A 15,717-nucleotide genomic window follows, 5' to 3' on the forward strand; every position below is an offset into this window, starting at 1 on the left:
TTATCTGCTTTATCAAGCGTGAAGCACTACTTTCTATCTATAATCTTTAGCATTTTGAGTTACAGTACTCCTAAACTCATTGGGTCATTTTGTGATGTGGACCTAGGGCCTTCTCCTTGCCTGCCAGTGCTCGCTGGTACATCTCCTCTGCCTCCTTAAGCTTGCCCTGATCAGAGTAGAGATTCCTAAGGTTGCTCACAGTATTGAGAGTGGATGTGTGATCTGGCCCTAGGGCCTTCTCGTAGCCTGCCAGTGCTCGCTGGTACATCCCCTCGGCCTCTTTGAGCGTGCCCTTATTAAAATAGAGACTCCCGAGGTTGTTCACAGTATTGAGAGTGGATGTGTGATCTGGACCTAGGGCTTTCTCCTTACCCACCAGTGCTCGCTGGTACATCTCCTCGGCCTCCTTGAACTTGCCCTGATCAGAGTAGAGAAGGCCAAGGTTGTTCACAGTATTGAGAGTGAATGTGTGGTCCGGCCCTAGGGCCTTCTCGTACCCTGCCAGTGCTCGCTGGTACATCTCCTCTGCTTCCTTCAACTTCTATTGATCAGAGTAGAGATTCCCAAGGTTGTTCACAATATTGAGAATAGATGTGTGATCTATACCTAGGGCCTTCTCGTAGCCTGCTAGTGCTCGCTGGTACATCTCCTCTGCCTCCTTTAATTTCCCTTGATTAGAGTAGAGAAGGCCAAGGTTGTTCATAGTATTAAGAGTAGATTTGTGATCTGGACCTAGGGCCTTCTCGTACCCCGCTAGTGCTCGCTGGTACATCTCCTCTGCCTCCTTAAGCTTGCCCCGATCAGAGTAGAGAATTCCTAGGTCGTTCACAGTATTAAGAGTAGATGTGTGATCTGGACCTAGGGCCTTCTCATAGCCTGCTAGTGCTCGCTGGTATATCTCCTCTGCCTCCTTAAGCTTGCCCCGATCAGAGTAGAGAATCCCTAGCTTATTAAATGCTCCCTATGTATTAATGTACTCCGTGTATAATTTACTACGGATAACATAATTTGCATGGGGAATAAGCCGTCGCTGACGCTCTAAACAATCCCTTTCGCTTGTACTAGGAACTGTCTATCCGACTGATATCAGGGCTAGTTCACAAAGCTGGCTGGGAGTCACGTTTTTCTTTGTACTGGCAATGTGAAAGCACCAGTCCTGTACCATAGGATGCATTGCATAGCTCCCTTCCTGTTGCTTGATCTTAAGAAGAGAGAAATCTATAAGGTGTTTTACGTAAAGTTTAAACGTAAGTCCGCTTAATATAATTCCTTGAAGCCAGCCTGGAACATTAGGGCTATTAGAAGCATTTTGCACCAACTTATACTAGATGTCCCGATTATCGAAATAGGTAAGTAGTAGGAGAAGCTCTGCTGCGTTCGGGGATCGACTCTGGATCTCACGGTATGATATCATCCATGTCTCTAGCATGTTTCCTTGCTGATACTGACGCCTAGGATTCGATTGTGACTGTAGATTAGACCACGATTATTGGTAGTATTGTAAGTACTGAGCGATGGTAGTGCCGGTCTGGCGCATGAATGCCGTAGCGATGATAATCGCTAATGGTAGTCCACTAAGGCGGTTAGCGAGGGCAAGGGTATCTGATTATATTAGTTTCATTGTCAAGATCTCTATATTAAGTACCATCGTACCTAGGCTGCCCTTAGGATTCTTATAAGTGCTATCTTCCGATAGACCGCTGTTATTTAAGAGAAGCTGAATAGCTTCTGTTGAGTCAAGTTTCTGGATTAGAACGGACTTTCCTAGTTTAGTGAGCCCTAGGAGTCAAGAGGTGATGAGAATAGAGCTATGATCTGCCGCGGGAAAGAACTTTTTAATATTATATGCATTCCTAATGCCGCTATCGGTTAGAGAGTACTGATTAATATTATCAAAAATAATTAACTAGCGAGAGTTACCGTCATTTACTAGCCACTGGAATACTTGTCTAGCTCGTTATTCTAGCTCCTCGTCACCTATTGCCTTATTGGTCTCGGATTGCCCGGGTAACCGAGGCAAGATAGAGCTTATTAATTATAGGAGTGTGCCTCAGTCTTTGCCACTTAACTAAAAAATAGCGGTAAACTCGTGCTGATGTTCTCGCGCGAAGTAGACCGCTAGCTGAGTTTTTCCTATTCTACTAAGCCTATGAAGAACGGCGACCTTTCGTCGTTAGGGGTCTATCGGCTTGAGATACTGCCATAGGCTATCTAGCTCGGCTTGCCGCCCCATGAAATTTTCGATCATAGGCATAGCCGTGAGATCTAGAGGAATTTTAAAGCGATCAACTAAGGATATAAAACTCGATTTAGTACTATATTTAAAAAGAAACGAGAGGCTAAATATAAAAATTAGTGCCTCTCACCAGAGTTTGCTAGAGCATCTCGTGCTATAGGGGTAATATTAATCTGATTGATTAGAACTACCTAAAGTAGCTCTTTAGCATAGGCTGCCACCACTGCCGCCGCATATCCTTACTATTCCTTATTTTTATAAGAGTCGGCATAGTCATAGATGCCTCGAATGACCATATATAGAAAATTATTCATAAGCCCGGCCGCTTCTATTTCTATATAGTATACTCCTAAGTCCTGAGCCAGTTAGTCTCGCCGTCTACCATCTTTCACCACCTGATTCGTAGATATAATTAGTCCATAGTGAATAACTAGCTCATCATGATCTCGCGAAGGTCGAGGCATTAGCTTTAATCGGTCATAATCCATACATATATTAGATGCACTATGATAATATTCCGCTTAGTATAAATAGTCCTCTTAGGTGGGACGAGTAAAATTTGCGGCTTTACGCTATGATATTTTGATATAGATGTTCGAAATGAACTCGATAACCCGACTATCTTCTATAAGATAATAGGCTTATAGTGTGGTAAGAGCAGTTAGTAGAACCTTCAGGGGGCGGTTTAATATCCCAGTCCGCTGGAATCGACCGTCGTGTAATACTTTCCTAAGATCGTATTAAATCACGCCTCTAGATATATCTCTTAGCTAGCTTACTATAATATCGCCTAGTTAAATATCTACGTCGCTGCTTAGTATACCGCCACTAATGCCGACTATTAGACCGAAGCGAATAGAGTAGAAACTTGAGAGTAACTGCGTCGCCACTATTACAGCTGATATAATACTATATACGCCGCCTAGTAGACATGTAATGACGATATTGTGGTCCCTAATATTTCTAAATATATAGTTATTTTGATTGGTTAATAGACTTGGTAGGCCTGGGTGAATTGTATCCAACATTAGCTTCGCAGCCGCTATCTCTAGCGGCAGGGCGCATATCTATCTGACTATGTAGTCGTCATGAGATAGGGGGTTCCTAGTAGCCATACTGGGTTATATTATAATAAGTTCACTAGAGATTAAAGGGCTGGTTTCTTATATGAGGGTTATCGATGTCTATAACTAAGTCACTAAGGAAATTTAGTTTTGGAATAAATGCTAAAGTCTAGGAGCAGCGGGGTTAGAAGGCGAGGCTAAGGTATCATGATCTTATAGCTAACCATTTCCTATAGAGTGGAGATAGGTGTGATTAACACGTTACCTAATTAAGGATCATAATGTTTGCTCATTTTGCATCGAAGCTTCTAGTCACCTAGGCCTTGTATCTTCCGTACTAGTGTCATTTATCCCTTAGCTATAAATAGACTAACCATCCCTATCTAGATTAGTGTACCCTATAAGTAGGAATTGGGAGGGCCTCTCTATGTTCAAAACTCTCTGACATTCGTGAAATCCTTCATCACATGATACACTAAACTTGATCTGGTTATAGCTATATTTAAGGGACTCGTTCTAGGGCCGAATACTATATACTATAAAAAGCCAAGTGAGAAGAAATAAGATAGAAGATCCCCCCCCCCATATCATTCATAAGTGTACTAGCTTTAGCCCCATCGGCATCCTAGGCTATTACATAATGGCACGAAACCTCTAGGCCTAGCAGCGGAAACTCATTGTCTATATGACATTCAGCAAAAATAGACTAACCATCTCACAGATGGCTAAGGTGGCTAAGTATAGTGAGCGTTCGGTCACTAGCATCCGCAGAAACATATGGGTCTTTAGCGACCCTAGATCCCCCTTAGCTCCTACCAGCCAGCCATCAATCATCACCCCTATAATATTAGATGCCCTTTATAATCACCTCGCCGAAAAGCCCGGCCTATATATTGAAGAGATGGCCCTATTCCTTTAGGATGAGTTCCAGGTATTGCCTTTATTATTAAGCGTTAAACGCGCCCTTAAGCGAGCTAGCTAGACCAAAAAGACAGCCCAGTAGAGAGCAAAGGAATAGAATCCTTAACTAAGGGATTTCTACCAGCATAAGTTATCCAAATTTAGTTTATATCATCTAGTCTTTCTTGATGAATCGGGATGTGATAAACGGGTGGGATACCGACGGACTGGTTAGTCACCACTAGGAGTGACGCTAGTACAAGTATCTAAATTTCACTAGGGTCAACGCTACCAGATCCTACTAGCCTATACATAGGATGGCGTTATCTTATCTCGTATCTTTAAAGGATCAACTAATGCTAGCTTCTTTAAATCGTTTATTAAGTAACTTCTACAGCATTATAGAAGATAGCTAGAACCGAAATCCATACTTATTATGGATAATGCCTCTTTCCACCATTCCAACCGAATTAAGCAGTTATACTCTAACGCGGGAGTTAAACTATTATACTTATCGCCATATTCGCCTAATCTCAACCCTATTAAAGAATTCTTTACTAAGCTAAAAGCGTATATTAAGAAGGCTTAGTCGACATATAAATAGGATCCTAACCAGGGCTTTCATATCTTCCTTCGGCGGTGTATACATAACGTTGGTGCGAAATAGCAGAGCGCCAAAGGTCATTTTCGACATGCTAGTATAACTATCGAAAAGGCATAAGCGCTTACTGTTTCGAATAAGGACGTTTAACGTTAGCGAGATCTAGGCGACCTAGCAATACCCTAAACTAAGTGATCTACCTACTCCTACTCTTTTGGGCTAAATGTTCTCTATTGGAGGAGAAATTTTTGTTTATATAATGCGCCATAACTTAATACCAGTATCCATGTTGTGAACAATATATTTATGATCAATTATATTCTAGTTTAAACATATTCCTAACTATCAAAAACCAACATAAATATATATTAAACCTCTTCGACGTATAGAAAATCCATTTCGTTGAACCCTTATGGAGTCAGCCAGTAGGGTAAGACAATATTTCATTTAGCATAGTAGACACTTTTAACATTAGTCTAGTCAAGTTCGTTTAACTTCATTATAGTAGCCCATTCATTTATGTCGCGCAGGAAGCGACGGGCTATTCTAATTTAGATCCCTCGCTTAATAAAGAAGCTAGAGTCTAGGTCCTCAAGAATTAGTTCAAGATCTAGGTGGTTTTCTAGAGTCACTTAGCATATTTTCCAGAAACCAGCTTTATACGCTTCATCGGTGGCGCGTGATTCTAACCATTCATAGTATTTCCTCATAGCCACTTCACGAGGCCTAGGAATAATAACGTGCTTATTAGATAAAGGCTTGCGTAGAGAGGAACTGACTATAGGGTTACTACCGTTTTATGCCAGCAGAACATTAATAATGGTCGGGGGATATAATGATCCGCTTATCACCACGTCAGTCTTTGTTGATTTCCTTCCTTTCTAACTCTCTAGAACAAGGTCCCGACGAATATCACTAGGGACATCATCATGGGTGTCTAGGCAGCCACCACCGTCAACGTAGTCAATTAGTCGTTCTAGATATTAGGCCCGTAGCTTATAGTGTTTCTTATCCTTTAGATCCTCCCAGCACCAATCGCACTTATGGGGGCATGACCGGACGTCACACCTCATCAAGCCATAGACAAGATCCCAAGTTACGGGTCGTTTAGTTATATCTTCTTCAATATCAATCTATCTCTTGCGCTCTACCAACATTCTGCTAGTTACTGACACACGGCCTCTCTTTTCGATTTTCTGCGGCACTACATCATCGCCCCTATAGTGAAACACAATGTCAATTGTAAGTATTTTGCCCATTCGGACTAAATTACTCCATTTACGTAACTGCTTCTCCACCGACTTCCAGTCAATGGTAGCAGCACAGAATAGTTCCAGATTTTGCTGAGACCGGTCGCTTGCTTTAACAGTGACAGCCGTGCCTTCAGGTCGAACTCGCTGGCCGGTTTTCTTTTTCATTTGCAGCATTTCTTTAACGGCTGATTTCAAAGCCGTGGCCCAGTAATCCTGAGGAGCTATAACCAATCCTTTTTCGGTCACGCTGCCTACCTTCTCTCCACCCTGGGCGTTAACATCGGCACCTCGTTCCAGCAACATCTGGACTATCTCTTGGTGGCCTCTTGAGGATGCGGCTTGAAGTGCATTGCTATACTTTCCACCCTGGGCGTCAATATCGGCGCCTCGTTCTAGTAACATCTGGACTATCTCTTGGTGGCCTCTTGAGGATGCGGCTTGAAGTGCATTGCCGTACTCTCCACCCTGGGCGTTGACATCGGCACCTCGTTCCAGCAACATCTGGACCACCCCTTAATGGCCTCCTGAGGATGCGGCTTGAAGTGCATTGCCGTGCTCTCCATCCTGGGCATTGACATCGGCGCCTCGTTCTAGTAACATCTGGACTATCTCTTGGTGGCCTCTTGAGGATGCGGCTTGAAGTGCATTGCCGTAATTTCCACCCTAGGCGTTGACATCGGCGCCTCGTTCCAGCAGCATCTGGACCACCTTTTGATGCCCCTAAACTGATGCGGCTTGAAGTGCACTATATCGTCCACCCTGGGCGTCAATATCGGCGCCTCGATCCAGGAGCACCTGTACCACCTCGTTATGGCCTTTTAAGGATGCGGCTTGGAGTGCATTGCTAAAATCCCCACCATCGTTGACGTCGGCACCTTAGTCCGGCATGCGCGATGGCTTCATGTAAAACGCACCTTTTGAGTTAGGGTCCACGCCAAAATTCAGTAATATCTGTATGACTTCCAGGAAACCCCCGTACGCAGCAAGATGTAACGGCAGAGTCGATGGGGAGCATGCGAGGTTTGGGTCGGCTCCCGCTTGCAGCAAAGACGCTACAAGTGCACTAGAACCTTTAGAAGACGCTAATGACAGTGGACTCCAGCCCTCGTAACCCACGAGATTCAGCCCTATCAATGTACTTTTGGTCACTACTAGCTCGGCAATTTGAGGCAATTCAAGATTAACTGCATTAAGCAGTGTGGGTAGATCACCCGACAAGGGGAACTGCATGTCCGGGAAACGCTCCCATATTTCATTAAAGACGTTCTGTGCGGGTAAAATAAATGAGGTTTCTGTGCTTTCTGATCCAGCGACAACGATACCGAAGATTGATTCAGTCTCAGGGTCCACGACCCATGTACCAGAATCTCCAAGGGCTTGCCAAGAAACGTTAATTTCAAACCCTGCATAGAAGGTCATATTGACACTCACTTGGTTTCATGTTTAATGCCCAGGCATCTTGAAGCCCAGAGTGAGGCAAGAATAGCCCGTGTATGACAGGGGAGACTCTGGTTTGTATAGGTGTAGCTGAATTCACTATTGCCCACACTAGTTTCTTGGGGAAGGTCACTGACACTTTCGACGGAACGACAACCTTGCCATCAAGGGTTGCGAAATTGAGAAGCAGGCCAGTGGTCGATTCCAGTTTCACGAGAGCCCAATCCATATGTGGTGAGAAATACCTCGGCCTTGATTCTTGGGGAATGGCGCCCACAAATCTTCCCTGTGACTCCGACTCTGGGAGATAGATCGTGTCTGCATCTAGAGCAATGCTTTCTAAGTGGAAATTGATACCCGTACTGGAAGCATTGTCGTCGCTAGCACTCAAGTCGGATTGATCATCATCGTCGGACTCATTGATTTGATGGCTTTGAATGAAAGGATGTAGTACAGTACAGAAGCGCCCGGCATCGGCTTCCATGCTGCGAACATACAGATGCTCTTTCAAACCCTAATCACATGATCCCTATTGCCAGATATGGTTACTCCCGTACTTTGTATCCCGTTTCAGTTCGACACGGTAAAATTCAAACTGGTGAGCGATGTAATGTTATGTATTATTACTGATCCAAAAATAACAGCCTCGTGGTGTTGTCCTCTCAACACTCCTTCCCCAAACTCCACCAACCAAGCCGAACCATCGGAATTAATCCCGAGATATCTATACGAAGAACCAGGTTGATTGGAAATCAACTTGTTCTTCTCGTTGGTTATATATAGCCTAATGTTTCTCTGTGAATAATTAAGATAATTCATACCTCTGAACTACAACACAATCATTTAGGTTGAAATGACCCGTATTCACCCCTGATTTCTACGGAATGGTATATTACTAATTTCTATTATTGTCGGCTGCATGGAGCATGGCAAAGAGCTTAATCTTTTAAGAGACGCTTTGACGTTCTAGAGAACATACCGGCAGAAACCTAAGTGGGGCAGGTACCCTGTTCCAAATTACTAATGACCGCTGACTGTATGCCCGACACCTTCGTTTCGAGTACTCTCTCCGTTGGTGGGAGATCTTAAATATCAATCCCAAGCGGACCAAGAATGCGCCAAATATAGCCACTTCAAAACATAAGCTAATTTATGACATGATACGCGGTTGGGAACTATTTGCATCGCAGATGGCACATGCTGCCGGCTGCAGCGAGCGTACCATCCTGAGAATCTCTTCCAATATACGGATGTTTGGCAGTGTCAAAGCACCACCCAATAAAAGACCCTATCGCGCCATCGACCAGAGAAATTGAGGGGATAGCTAGAATGGTAAGGGGTAGCCTTTGGTTTCGGTCGGCTCGGGCCGACAAGTCTTGCTGGTGGACTACCCAGCAGCAAGGCAACTGTAGAATTCCACAAATCTCTTTAAAACCGTACTCCAGGGCTGGAACGGCGACGCCAAAAGCGTTCTCGATGCTCCTAAAAGGCCTAGCAATAACTTGTATATCGCTGAAATGCAGAGCGTTATTAGCTGATACCCACCCACCGTCTGAATATCCATTTACTAAATAGCGATAAGACATCACCTGATGGCGGGGCTAGGCTGACAAGGTGCCACTTAAGCGACCCGTACCCCGCACGTTCCTCGTAAGTGTCAGCGAAAATCTTCTGTTGCTGTGATCATGGTTTCCAAGATATCATTCAGTGACTCGAATTCTGGATCGCAGATAGGGATCAACTACGGTTCGATCACGAACGAGTTTCGTCTTCCTTTGAGTAAGTTTAGAGCGATTAATATTCAGAGTAGATCATACTGACTGAGATACGGATCTGGACGAGAAGTTGCCCATCGTGTACGGGGCTGCGTTCGACTCATACATAGATCAGCATGAAGATAAATGTCTTCCGGGCACACGAACCGATATCATCCGTCAAATTAGAGAGTGGGCTTTCTCCCCGCAGGGAAGATGCATATTTTGGTTAAATGGAATGGCTGGGACAGGAAAATCGACCATCTCTCGAACAGTTGCAAAAATCTTTAACCAAGTTGAATCACTAGGGGCAAGTTTTTTTTTCAAACGGGGTGAAGGGGACCGAGGAAATGCTATGAAGCTTTTTCCGACAATCGCAAGGCAGTTAGCGATGAGCATTCCCCAACTAATGCCCGGTATCCAAAAAGCAGTCCATAATGACCCAGGCATTGCGGCGAAGGCGATGAAGGAGCAGTTTGATAAACTACTCCTTCAACCACTCCTGGGCTTAAAAGAATCGGATCTCCCGATCCAAACCCTAGTGATAGTGATTGACGCATTGGACGAATGTGAAGGGGATAGGGACTTGCGACTAATACTTGAAATTCTGCCACTACTGCAGCAGTCACAGACTCTACGTCTACGAGTATTTTTGACAAGTAGACCTGAATTACCGATACGTCTGGGATTCTCAAGGCTTCCAAACCATGACCACAAAGACTTGATTCTTCATGAAATATCTAGGGAGGTTGTTAAGCATGATATCTCATTATTTTTGAATCACCGACTTTCCGAGATTAGGACAGAACGGCTTCTGCCAATCGATTGGCCTGGGGCCATGAATCTTGAAAATCTAGTGGCATTATCTGTTCCATTATTCATTTTCGCGGCTACTATTTGCCGTATCTTTGAGGATCCTTATTGGGACCCAGAGGACAGTCTTACTGAAATTCTTGCGCAGCGGAATGATGAATCCAAACTGGATAGAACATATCTTCCTGTGCTGAATCGGCTTCTCAACAAACAAAGCGAGAAACAGAAGGTGCAACTGGTTCAGGAATTTCACCAGGTGGTTGGTGCCATCGTGACCCTGAAGAGCCCACTTCCAGTCATGTCACTCTCGAAACTTCTAGGTGTCTCTGAGAGGCTTATTCAGCTTAGACTGAACCCGCTACACTCAGTTCTTAGTGTGCCAGATGATAAGACTTTGCCGGTACGGCTCTTTCACCTGTCATTTCGAGACTTTCTTCTTGAACCGAAAACCCGTCAGAAAACTCCCTTTGCGGTTGATAAGAAAGACTTGCATTATAAATTAACAATACTATGCATTGGTATGTGTCAGAACCTGCGAAAAGATATATGTGGACTACCAGGCGACGGAACCCAGCGTGTGGAGATTGATCACCAGACCATCGATCATTGTCTTCCTCGAGAATTGCAATACGCCTGTCGATATTGGGCACATCATCTGGTGCAATGCACGGATCTGAATGATATATTGCATGATGCTTACATATTTCTGCAAAAGCATTTCCTGCACTGGGTGGAAGCAATGAGCCTACTAGGTCTGGTGGCGGAAGTGGTGGTGATTCTCAATCTCATCCAGACGGCTATACCAGTAAGTTCCATGAATAGTCATATATGATTCACACTAATGAATATAGGACGACCGGCATTCCGCAATGTCTGATTTTCTACACGATGCAAAGCGGTTTATTCTAAAAAATTGCCAGATAGCTGATGATGCGCCTCTCCAGCTTTATTGCTCAGGACTTTTATTTGCACCCAGAACGGCAATAATTCGTAGAGAGTTCAAGAAAGAGCTGCCAAATAGCATCTGCCAGTTACCACAAGTTGATGAAAGGTGGAGCGCAGAATTACAGGCTCTCGAGGGCCATTCAGCTCAGGTTTCTTCGGTGGCCTTCTCGCCCGACGGTCAGCTGCTGGCGTCTAGCTCGGCGGATAACACAGTGCGGCTCTGGGACCCAGTGACGGGGGCTCTGCAACAGACTCTCGAGGGCCAACTAGGTTGGGTTTGCTCGGTGGCCTTTTCGCCCGACGGCCAGCTCGTAGCATCTGGCTCGGCGGATAGCACAGTACGGCTCTGGGACTCGACGACAGGGGCCCTACAACAGACTCTCAAGGGTCATTCAGATTTGGTTGACTCAGTGGCCTTCTCGCCCGATGGCCAGCTGCTGGCGTCTGGCTCGGCGGATAAGACAATAGGACTCTGGGACCCGGCAACGGGGGCTCTACAACAAACTCTCGAAGGTCATTCAGATTTGGTTCGCTCGGTAGCCTTCTTGCCCGACAGCCAGTTGCTGGCATCTGCCTCTTTGGATAGAACAATACGGCTCTGGGACCTGGTGACGGGGGCCCTACAACAGACCTTCAAGGACCATTCAGGTTGGGTTAACTCGGTGGCCTTCTCACCCGACGGCCAGTTGCTGGCGTCTGGGTCAGCGGATAATACAGTGCGGCTCTGGGACCCGGCAACGGGGGCTCTGCAACAGACTCTCGAGGGTCATTCAGATTGGGTTAACTCAGTGGCCTTCTCACCTGACGGCCGGCTGCTGGCATCTGCCTCTTTGGATAGAACAATACGGCTCTGGGACCTGGTGACGGGGGCCCTACAACAGACCTTCAAGGACCATTCAGGTTGGGTTAACTCGGTGGCCTTCTCACCCGACGGCCAGTTGCTGGCGTCTGGCTCGGCGGATAACACAGTACGGCTCTGGGACCTAGCGACAGAGGCTCTACAACAAACTCTAGAGGGCCATTCCGGTCGGGTTTTCTCAGTAGCCTTCTCGCCCGATGGCCAGCTGGTGGCATCTGCCTCTTTGGATAAGACAGTAGGACTCTGGGACCCGGCAACAGGGGCTCTACAACAGACTCTCGAAGGTCATTCAGACATGGTTAACTCAGTGGCCTTCTCACCCGACGGCCAGTTGCTGGCGTCTGGCTCGGCGGATAACACAGTACGGCTCTGGGACCTGACGATAGGGGCCCTGCAACAGACTCTCGAGGGTCATTCACATTTGGTTCGCTTGGTAGCCTTCTCGCCAGACGGCCGGCTGCTGGCATCTGGCTCGGCGGATAAAACAGTGCGGCTCTGGGACCTGACGACAGGGGCCCTGCAACAGACTCTCGAGGGTCATACAGATCCGGTTCACTTGGTAACCTTCTCGCCCGACGGCCAGTTGGTGGCGTCTGGCTCGGCAGATAACACAGTGCGGCTCTGGAACCCAGCGACGGGGGCTCTACAACAGACTTTTGAGAGTTATTCAGATTCGGTTGACTCGGTGGTCTTCTCGCCCGACGGTAGGTTGGTGGCATCTACATCTTTAGATAAGACTGTGCGGCTCTGGGACCCGGCGACGGGGTCCCTGCAACAGACTCTTAATGGTCATTTAGGTTGGTTTGAGATGGTAGCATTCTCGCCCGACGGTCGGCTGGTAGCATCTGCCTCTTTGGATAAGATAATACGGCTCTGGGACCTGGCGACGGGGGCTTTACACCAAACTCTAGAGGGCCATTCAGGTCAGGTTTACTCAGTCGCCTTCTCGCCCGATGGCCGGCTGGTGGCATCTGCCTCTTTGGATAAGACAGTAGGACTCTGGGACCCGGCGACGGGGGCTCAGCAACAGACTCTCAAGGGTCATTCAGATTTGGTTAACTCAGTGGCCTTCTCACCCGACGGCCGGCTACTGGCGTCTAGCTCGGCGGATAACACAGTACGGCTCTGGAACCCGACGACAGGGGCCCTGAAAGAGACTCTCGAGGGTCATTCACATTCGGTTCGCTCGGTAGCCTTCTCGCCCGACGGCCAGTTGCTGGCGTCTGGCTCGGCAGATAACACAGTGCGGCTCTGGGACCTGACGATGGGGGACCTGCGACAGACTCTCGAGGGTCATTCAGATTTTGTTGACTCGGTGGCCTTCTCGCCCAACGGCCGGCTGCTGGCGTCTGGCTCGGCGGATAAAACAGTGCGGCTCTGGGACCTGACGGGGGCTCTGCAACAGACTCTCAATGGTCATTCAGATTTGGTTCGCTCGGTAGCCTTCTTGCCCGACAGCCAGTTGCTGGCGTCTGGGTCAGCGGATAATACAGTGCGGCTCTGGGACCCGGCAACTGGGGCTCTGCAACAGACTCTCGAGGGTCATTCAGATTTGGTTAACTCAGTGGCCTTCTCACCTGACGGCCGGCTGCTGGCGTCTGGCTCAGCAGATAATACAGTGCGGCTCTGGGACCCGGCGACAGGGACCGTGCAACAGACTCTCGAGGGTCATCCAGATCTGGTTAACTCGGTGGCCTTCTCGCCCGACGGCAGGTTGGTGGCATCTACCTCTTTGGACAAGACAGTGGGACTCTGGGACCCGGCGACGGGGGCTCTACGACAGACTCTCGAGGGTCATTCAGATTTAGTTGACTCGGTGGCCTTCTCGCCCAACGGCCGGCTGGTGGCATCTGCGTCTTCGGATAACACAATGCGGCTCTGGGACGCGGGTACGGGGGCCCTGCACCAGACTTGGAGTTTCGAGGAAATTATTACTCGCGTTGACTTTTCGCCGGACAGTTCATATTTAAGGACCAACTTGGGCTCCCTCGATATTCAGTCTTGTCATAACCATACCTCTGGTCCACCTCATGTGAATCCGAACATCTTTATCGAGCAGGGGAAGTGGATTACATTGAACGGTGACAGGGTACTATGGCTTCCTCTTGAGTCTCGGCCCACCTGTTTCGCGACTAATGGTAATATGCTTGCTCTAGGACACGCGTCAGGCAGGATTTCCTTCATAGGGTTCTGTGTATAGCGGATGTCAATGATTTTCATTTCCATTCCTGCCTCTATTTTCTCATCTCTTTGCAAAAGTGAATCTCAGGGGAACCAGCCACACCCGGGGTAGGACAAAGAAAAAATAGCCGTTAATTCAATTGGGCACCACTGAGATATGACTCAGCGGTCTAGTCAAATGATCCGTTTGGTTTCTTCACAGTGGCCCATCCGCTTATGTTACGTAGGAAGCGACGAGCAGTCCCAATTCGAATTCCGCGCTGAACGAAGAACCCAGAGTCTGGATCCTCGAGGATCAGTTCAAGATCTAAATGATTCTCCAAAATCACCTGGCAAACATTGCGAAGCTTTATACACATGACTCCAGCCATTTGCAGTATTCTCTCACAGCTGTTTCACGAGGCCCGGCAATGATTAGCTGCTCCTCAGATAAGGGCCTGGGTAGAGATGAAGTAATTACGGACGCACTACCGTTTTGTGCTAGTAGGACATTAACAATTATTGGAGGATATAATACTCCCGTTGTTGACAGATCAAATTTTTTCGACTTTCTTCCTGCCTGGCTTTCCAGGATTAGGTCTCAACAAATATGACCAGGAATATCGTCATGACCGTCTAGGATGCCACCCTGATCAAAATAGTCGATAAGTCGCTCTAAATACGGGGTCCTAAGTTTGTAATGTTTTTTGTATTTCGGGTCCTCCCAGCACCAGTCAGACTTATACGGACACCAGCAGACAACACATCGCATATGCTTGCGACCGTTCGTTCACTTTGACCGTAACGGCCGTGCCTTCTGATCTTACTCGCTCGTGACGCTTCTTTTTTGTTTGCAGCATATTTTCAACGTTTGCTTGCAAACTCTTTTCCCAGTAATTGCCGGGAGGTATAACCAGGTCTTCCTCAGGTACTTTGCCTACCGTTTTACGGTTGAGTATAAGCCTCCATGCAATTGTGTACGAGACATATCTCGGTGGCAGCTGTTCATATTCGCCACCCTCTTCCCATTCAACCAACGGTAGAAAGTCCAGATAATCGGGCTGCAGTTGGTCTGTGGCACACTCTGGGGCAGGGCTAGGAGAGTAGACGGTGGCGGGCGTGCGAGCGAAATTACCAGGTGTGAGGGCATAATCCGAATTTCCGTCCCAGCGGTCGACCATCTAGGTTTGATAGGCATCGTCATCAAAAACACTATTGGCCATCGTGGATATCTGCCGAGTGGTGTAACCTGAGAAGGGCTGTAAGGCTTTAGCTACTGATGTAATCCCTGGTATCCAATTATATTTGAAGCTGCAGCATGATGATAAGCAATGGTGGAGATCCCGAAACTAAACCCTATTGTTGAGACTTGCCTATCACCTCGACCCCAGATGGACCCCCAGGAAGCATGACGCACTGCAGCAAAGCAATAGCAAGCCGCAGAAGGGAGAAGTTGACACCTTGCCAGTTCAGATGTTGCTTTGTTTGCAGTGTTTGTTAGGTTTGTTAAGAATCCTCTAGAAACTCCAGGCTTCTAATTTTAGGCTTTTGTATCTGTGTTACAATCTATATAAAGGATCTGGTATTATTACTGGTATGTACATAACATGTTATCTATCAGTATCATGTGATTAGGGTTTGAAAGAACATCTCTATGTTCGCAGCATGGAAACCGATGTTGGGCGCTTCTGTACC

The 15,717-nt window shown here is 47.0% G+C and overlaps 7 protein-coding genes across 7 annotated transcripts; 1 reads left to right on the forward strand and 6 right to left on the reverse strand.

Moving 5' to 3' along the window:
• Positions 1 to 76: 76 nt before the first annotated feature.
• On the reverse strand, positions 77 to 1,014 carry N7484_008030 (uncharacterized protein; the record flags this gene model as incomplete). The annotated part of the gene is made up of 3 exons (XM_057118417.1): positions 77 to 541; positions 578 to 961; positions 994 to 1,014. The coding sequence occupies 3 exons, from the start codon at positions 1,012 to 1,014 to the stop codon at positions 77 to 79; spliced, it is 870 nt and encodes a 289-aa protein (XP_056971452.1).
• A 58-nt stretch (positions 1,015 to 1,072) lies between these two features.
• Positions 1,073 to 1,926, reverse strand: N7484_008031 (uncharacterized protein; the record flags this gene model as incomplete). The annotated part of the gene is made up of 5 exons (XM_057118418.1): positions 1,073 to 1,295; positions 1,326 to 1,451; positions 1,509 to 1,602; positions 1,654 to 1,779; positions 1,908 to 1,926. The coding sequence occupies 5 exons, from the start codon at positions 1,924 to 1,926 to the stop codon at positions 1,073 to 1,075; spliced, it is 588 nt and encodes a 195-aa protein (XP_056971453.1).
• A 247-nt stretch (positions 1,927 to 2,173) lies between these two features.
• Positions 2,174 to 2,675, reverse strand: N7484_008032 (uncharacterized protein; the record flags this gene model as incomplete). The annotated part of the gene is made up of 3 exons (XM_057118419.1): positions 2,174 to 2,315; positions 2,428 to 2,478; positions 2,668 to 2,675. The coding sequence occupies 3 exons, from the start codon at positions 2,673 to 2,675 to the stop codon at positions 2,174 to 2,176; spliced, it is 201 nt and encodes a 66-aa protein (XP_056971454.1).
• Positions 2,676 to 5,934: 3,259 nt separating this feature from the next.
• On the reverse strand, positions 5,935 to 6,555 carry N7484_008033 (ankyrin repeat domain-containing protein; the record flags this gene model as incomplete). Its single annotated transcript, XM_057118420.1, has 1 exon — positions 5,935 to 6,555. One exon carries the CDS (start codon positions 6,553 to 6,555, stop codon positions 5,935 to 5,937), a length of 621 nt encoding a protein of 206 aa, XP_056971455.1.
• Positions 6,556 to 6,930: 375 nt separating this feature from the next.
• N7484_008034 (ankyrin repeat domain-containing protein) lies at positions 6,931 to 7,975 on the reverse strand (the record flags this gene model as incomplete). Its single annotated transcript, XM_057118421.1, has 3 exons — positions 6,931 to 7,430; positions 7,486 to 7,562; positions 7,629 to 7,975. The coding sequence occupies 3 exons, from the start codon at positions 7,973 to 7,975 to the stop codon at positions 6,931 to 6,933; spliced, it is 924 nt and encodes a 307-aa protein (XP_056971456.1).
• Positions 7,976 to 9,176: 1,201 nt separating this feature from the next.
• N7484_008035 (NACHT and WD40 domain protein) lies at positions 9,177 to 14,062 on the forward strand (the record flags this gene model as incomplete). Its single annotated transcript, XM_057118422.1, has 3 exons — positions 9,177 to 9,270; positions 9,317 to 10,863; positions 10,910 to 14,062. 3 exons carry the CDS (start codon positions 9,177 to 9,179, stop codon positions 14,060 to 14,062), a joined length of 4,794 nt encoding a protein of 1,597 aa, XP_056971457.1.
• Positions 14,063 to 14,762: 700 nt separating this feature from the next.
• N7484_008036 (uncharacterized protein) lies at positions 14,763 to 15,203 on the reverse strand (the record flags this gene model as incomplete). The annotated part of the gene is made up of 1 exon (XM_057118423.1): positions 14,763 to 15,203. The coding sequence occupies one exon, from the start codon at positions 15,201 to 15,203 to the stop codon at positions 14,763 to 14,765; it is 441 nt and encodes a 146-aa protein (XP_056971458.1).
• Positions 15,204 to 15,717: the final 514 nt, after the last annotated feature.

Source organism: Penicillium longicatenatum (genome assembly GCF_028827895.1).
Source record: "Penicillium longicatenatum strain IBT 33135 chromosome Unknown contig_4_segment0_segment0, whole genome shotgun sequence".
Lineage (NCBI taxonomy): Eukaryota > Fungi > Ascomycota > Eurotiomycetes > Eurotiales > Aspergillaceae > Penicillium > Penicillium longicatenatum.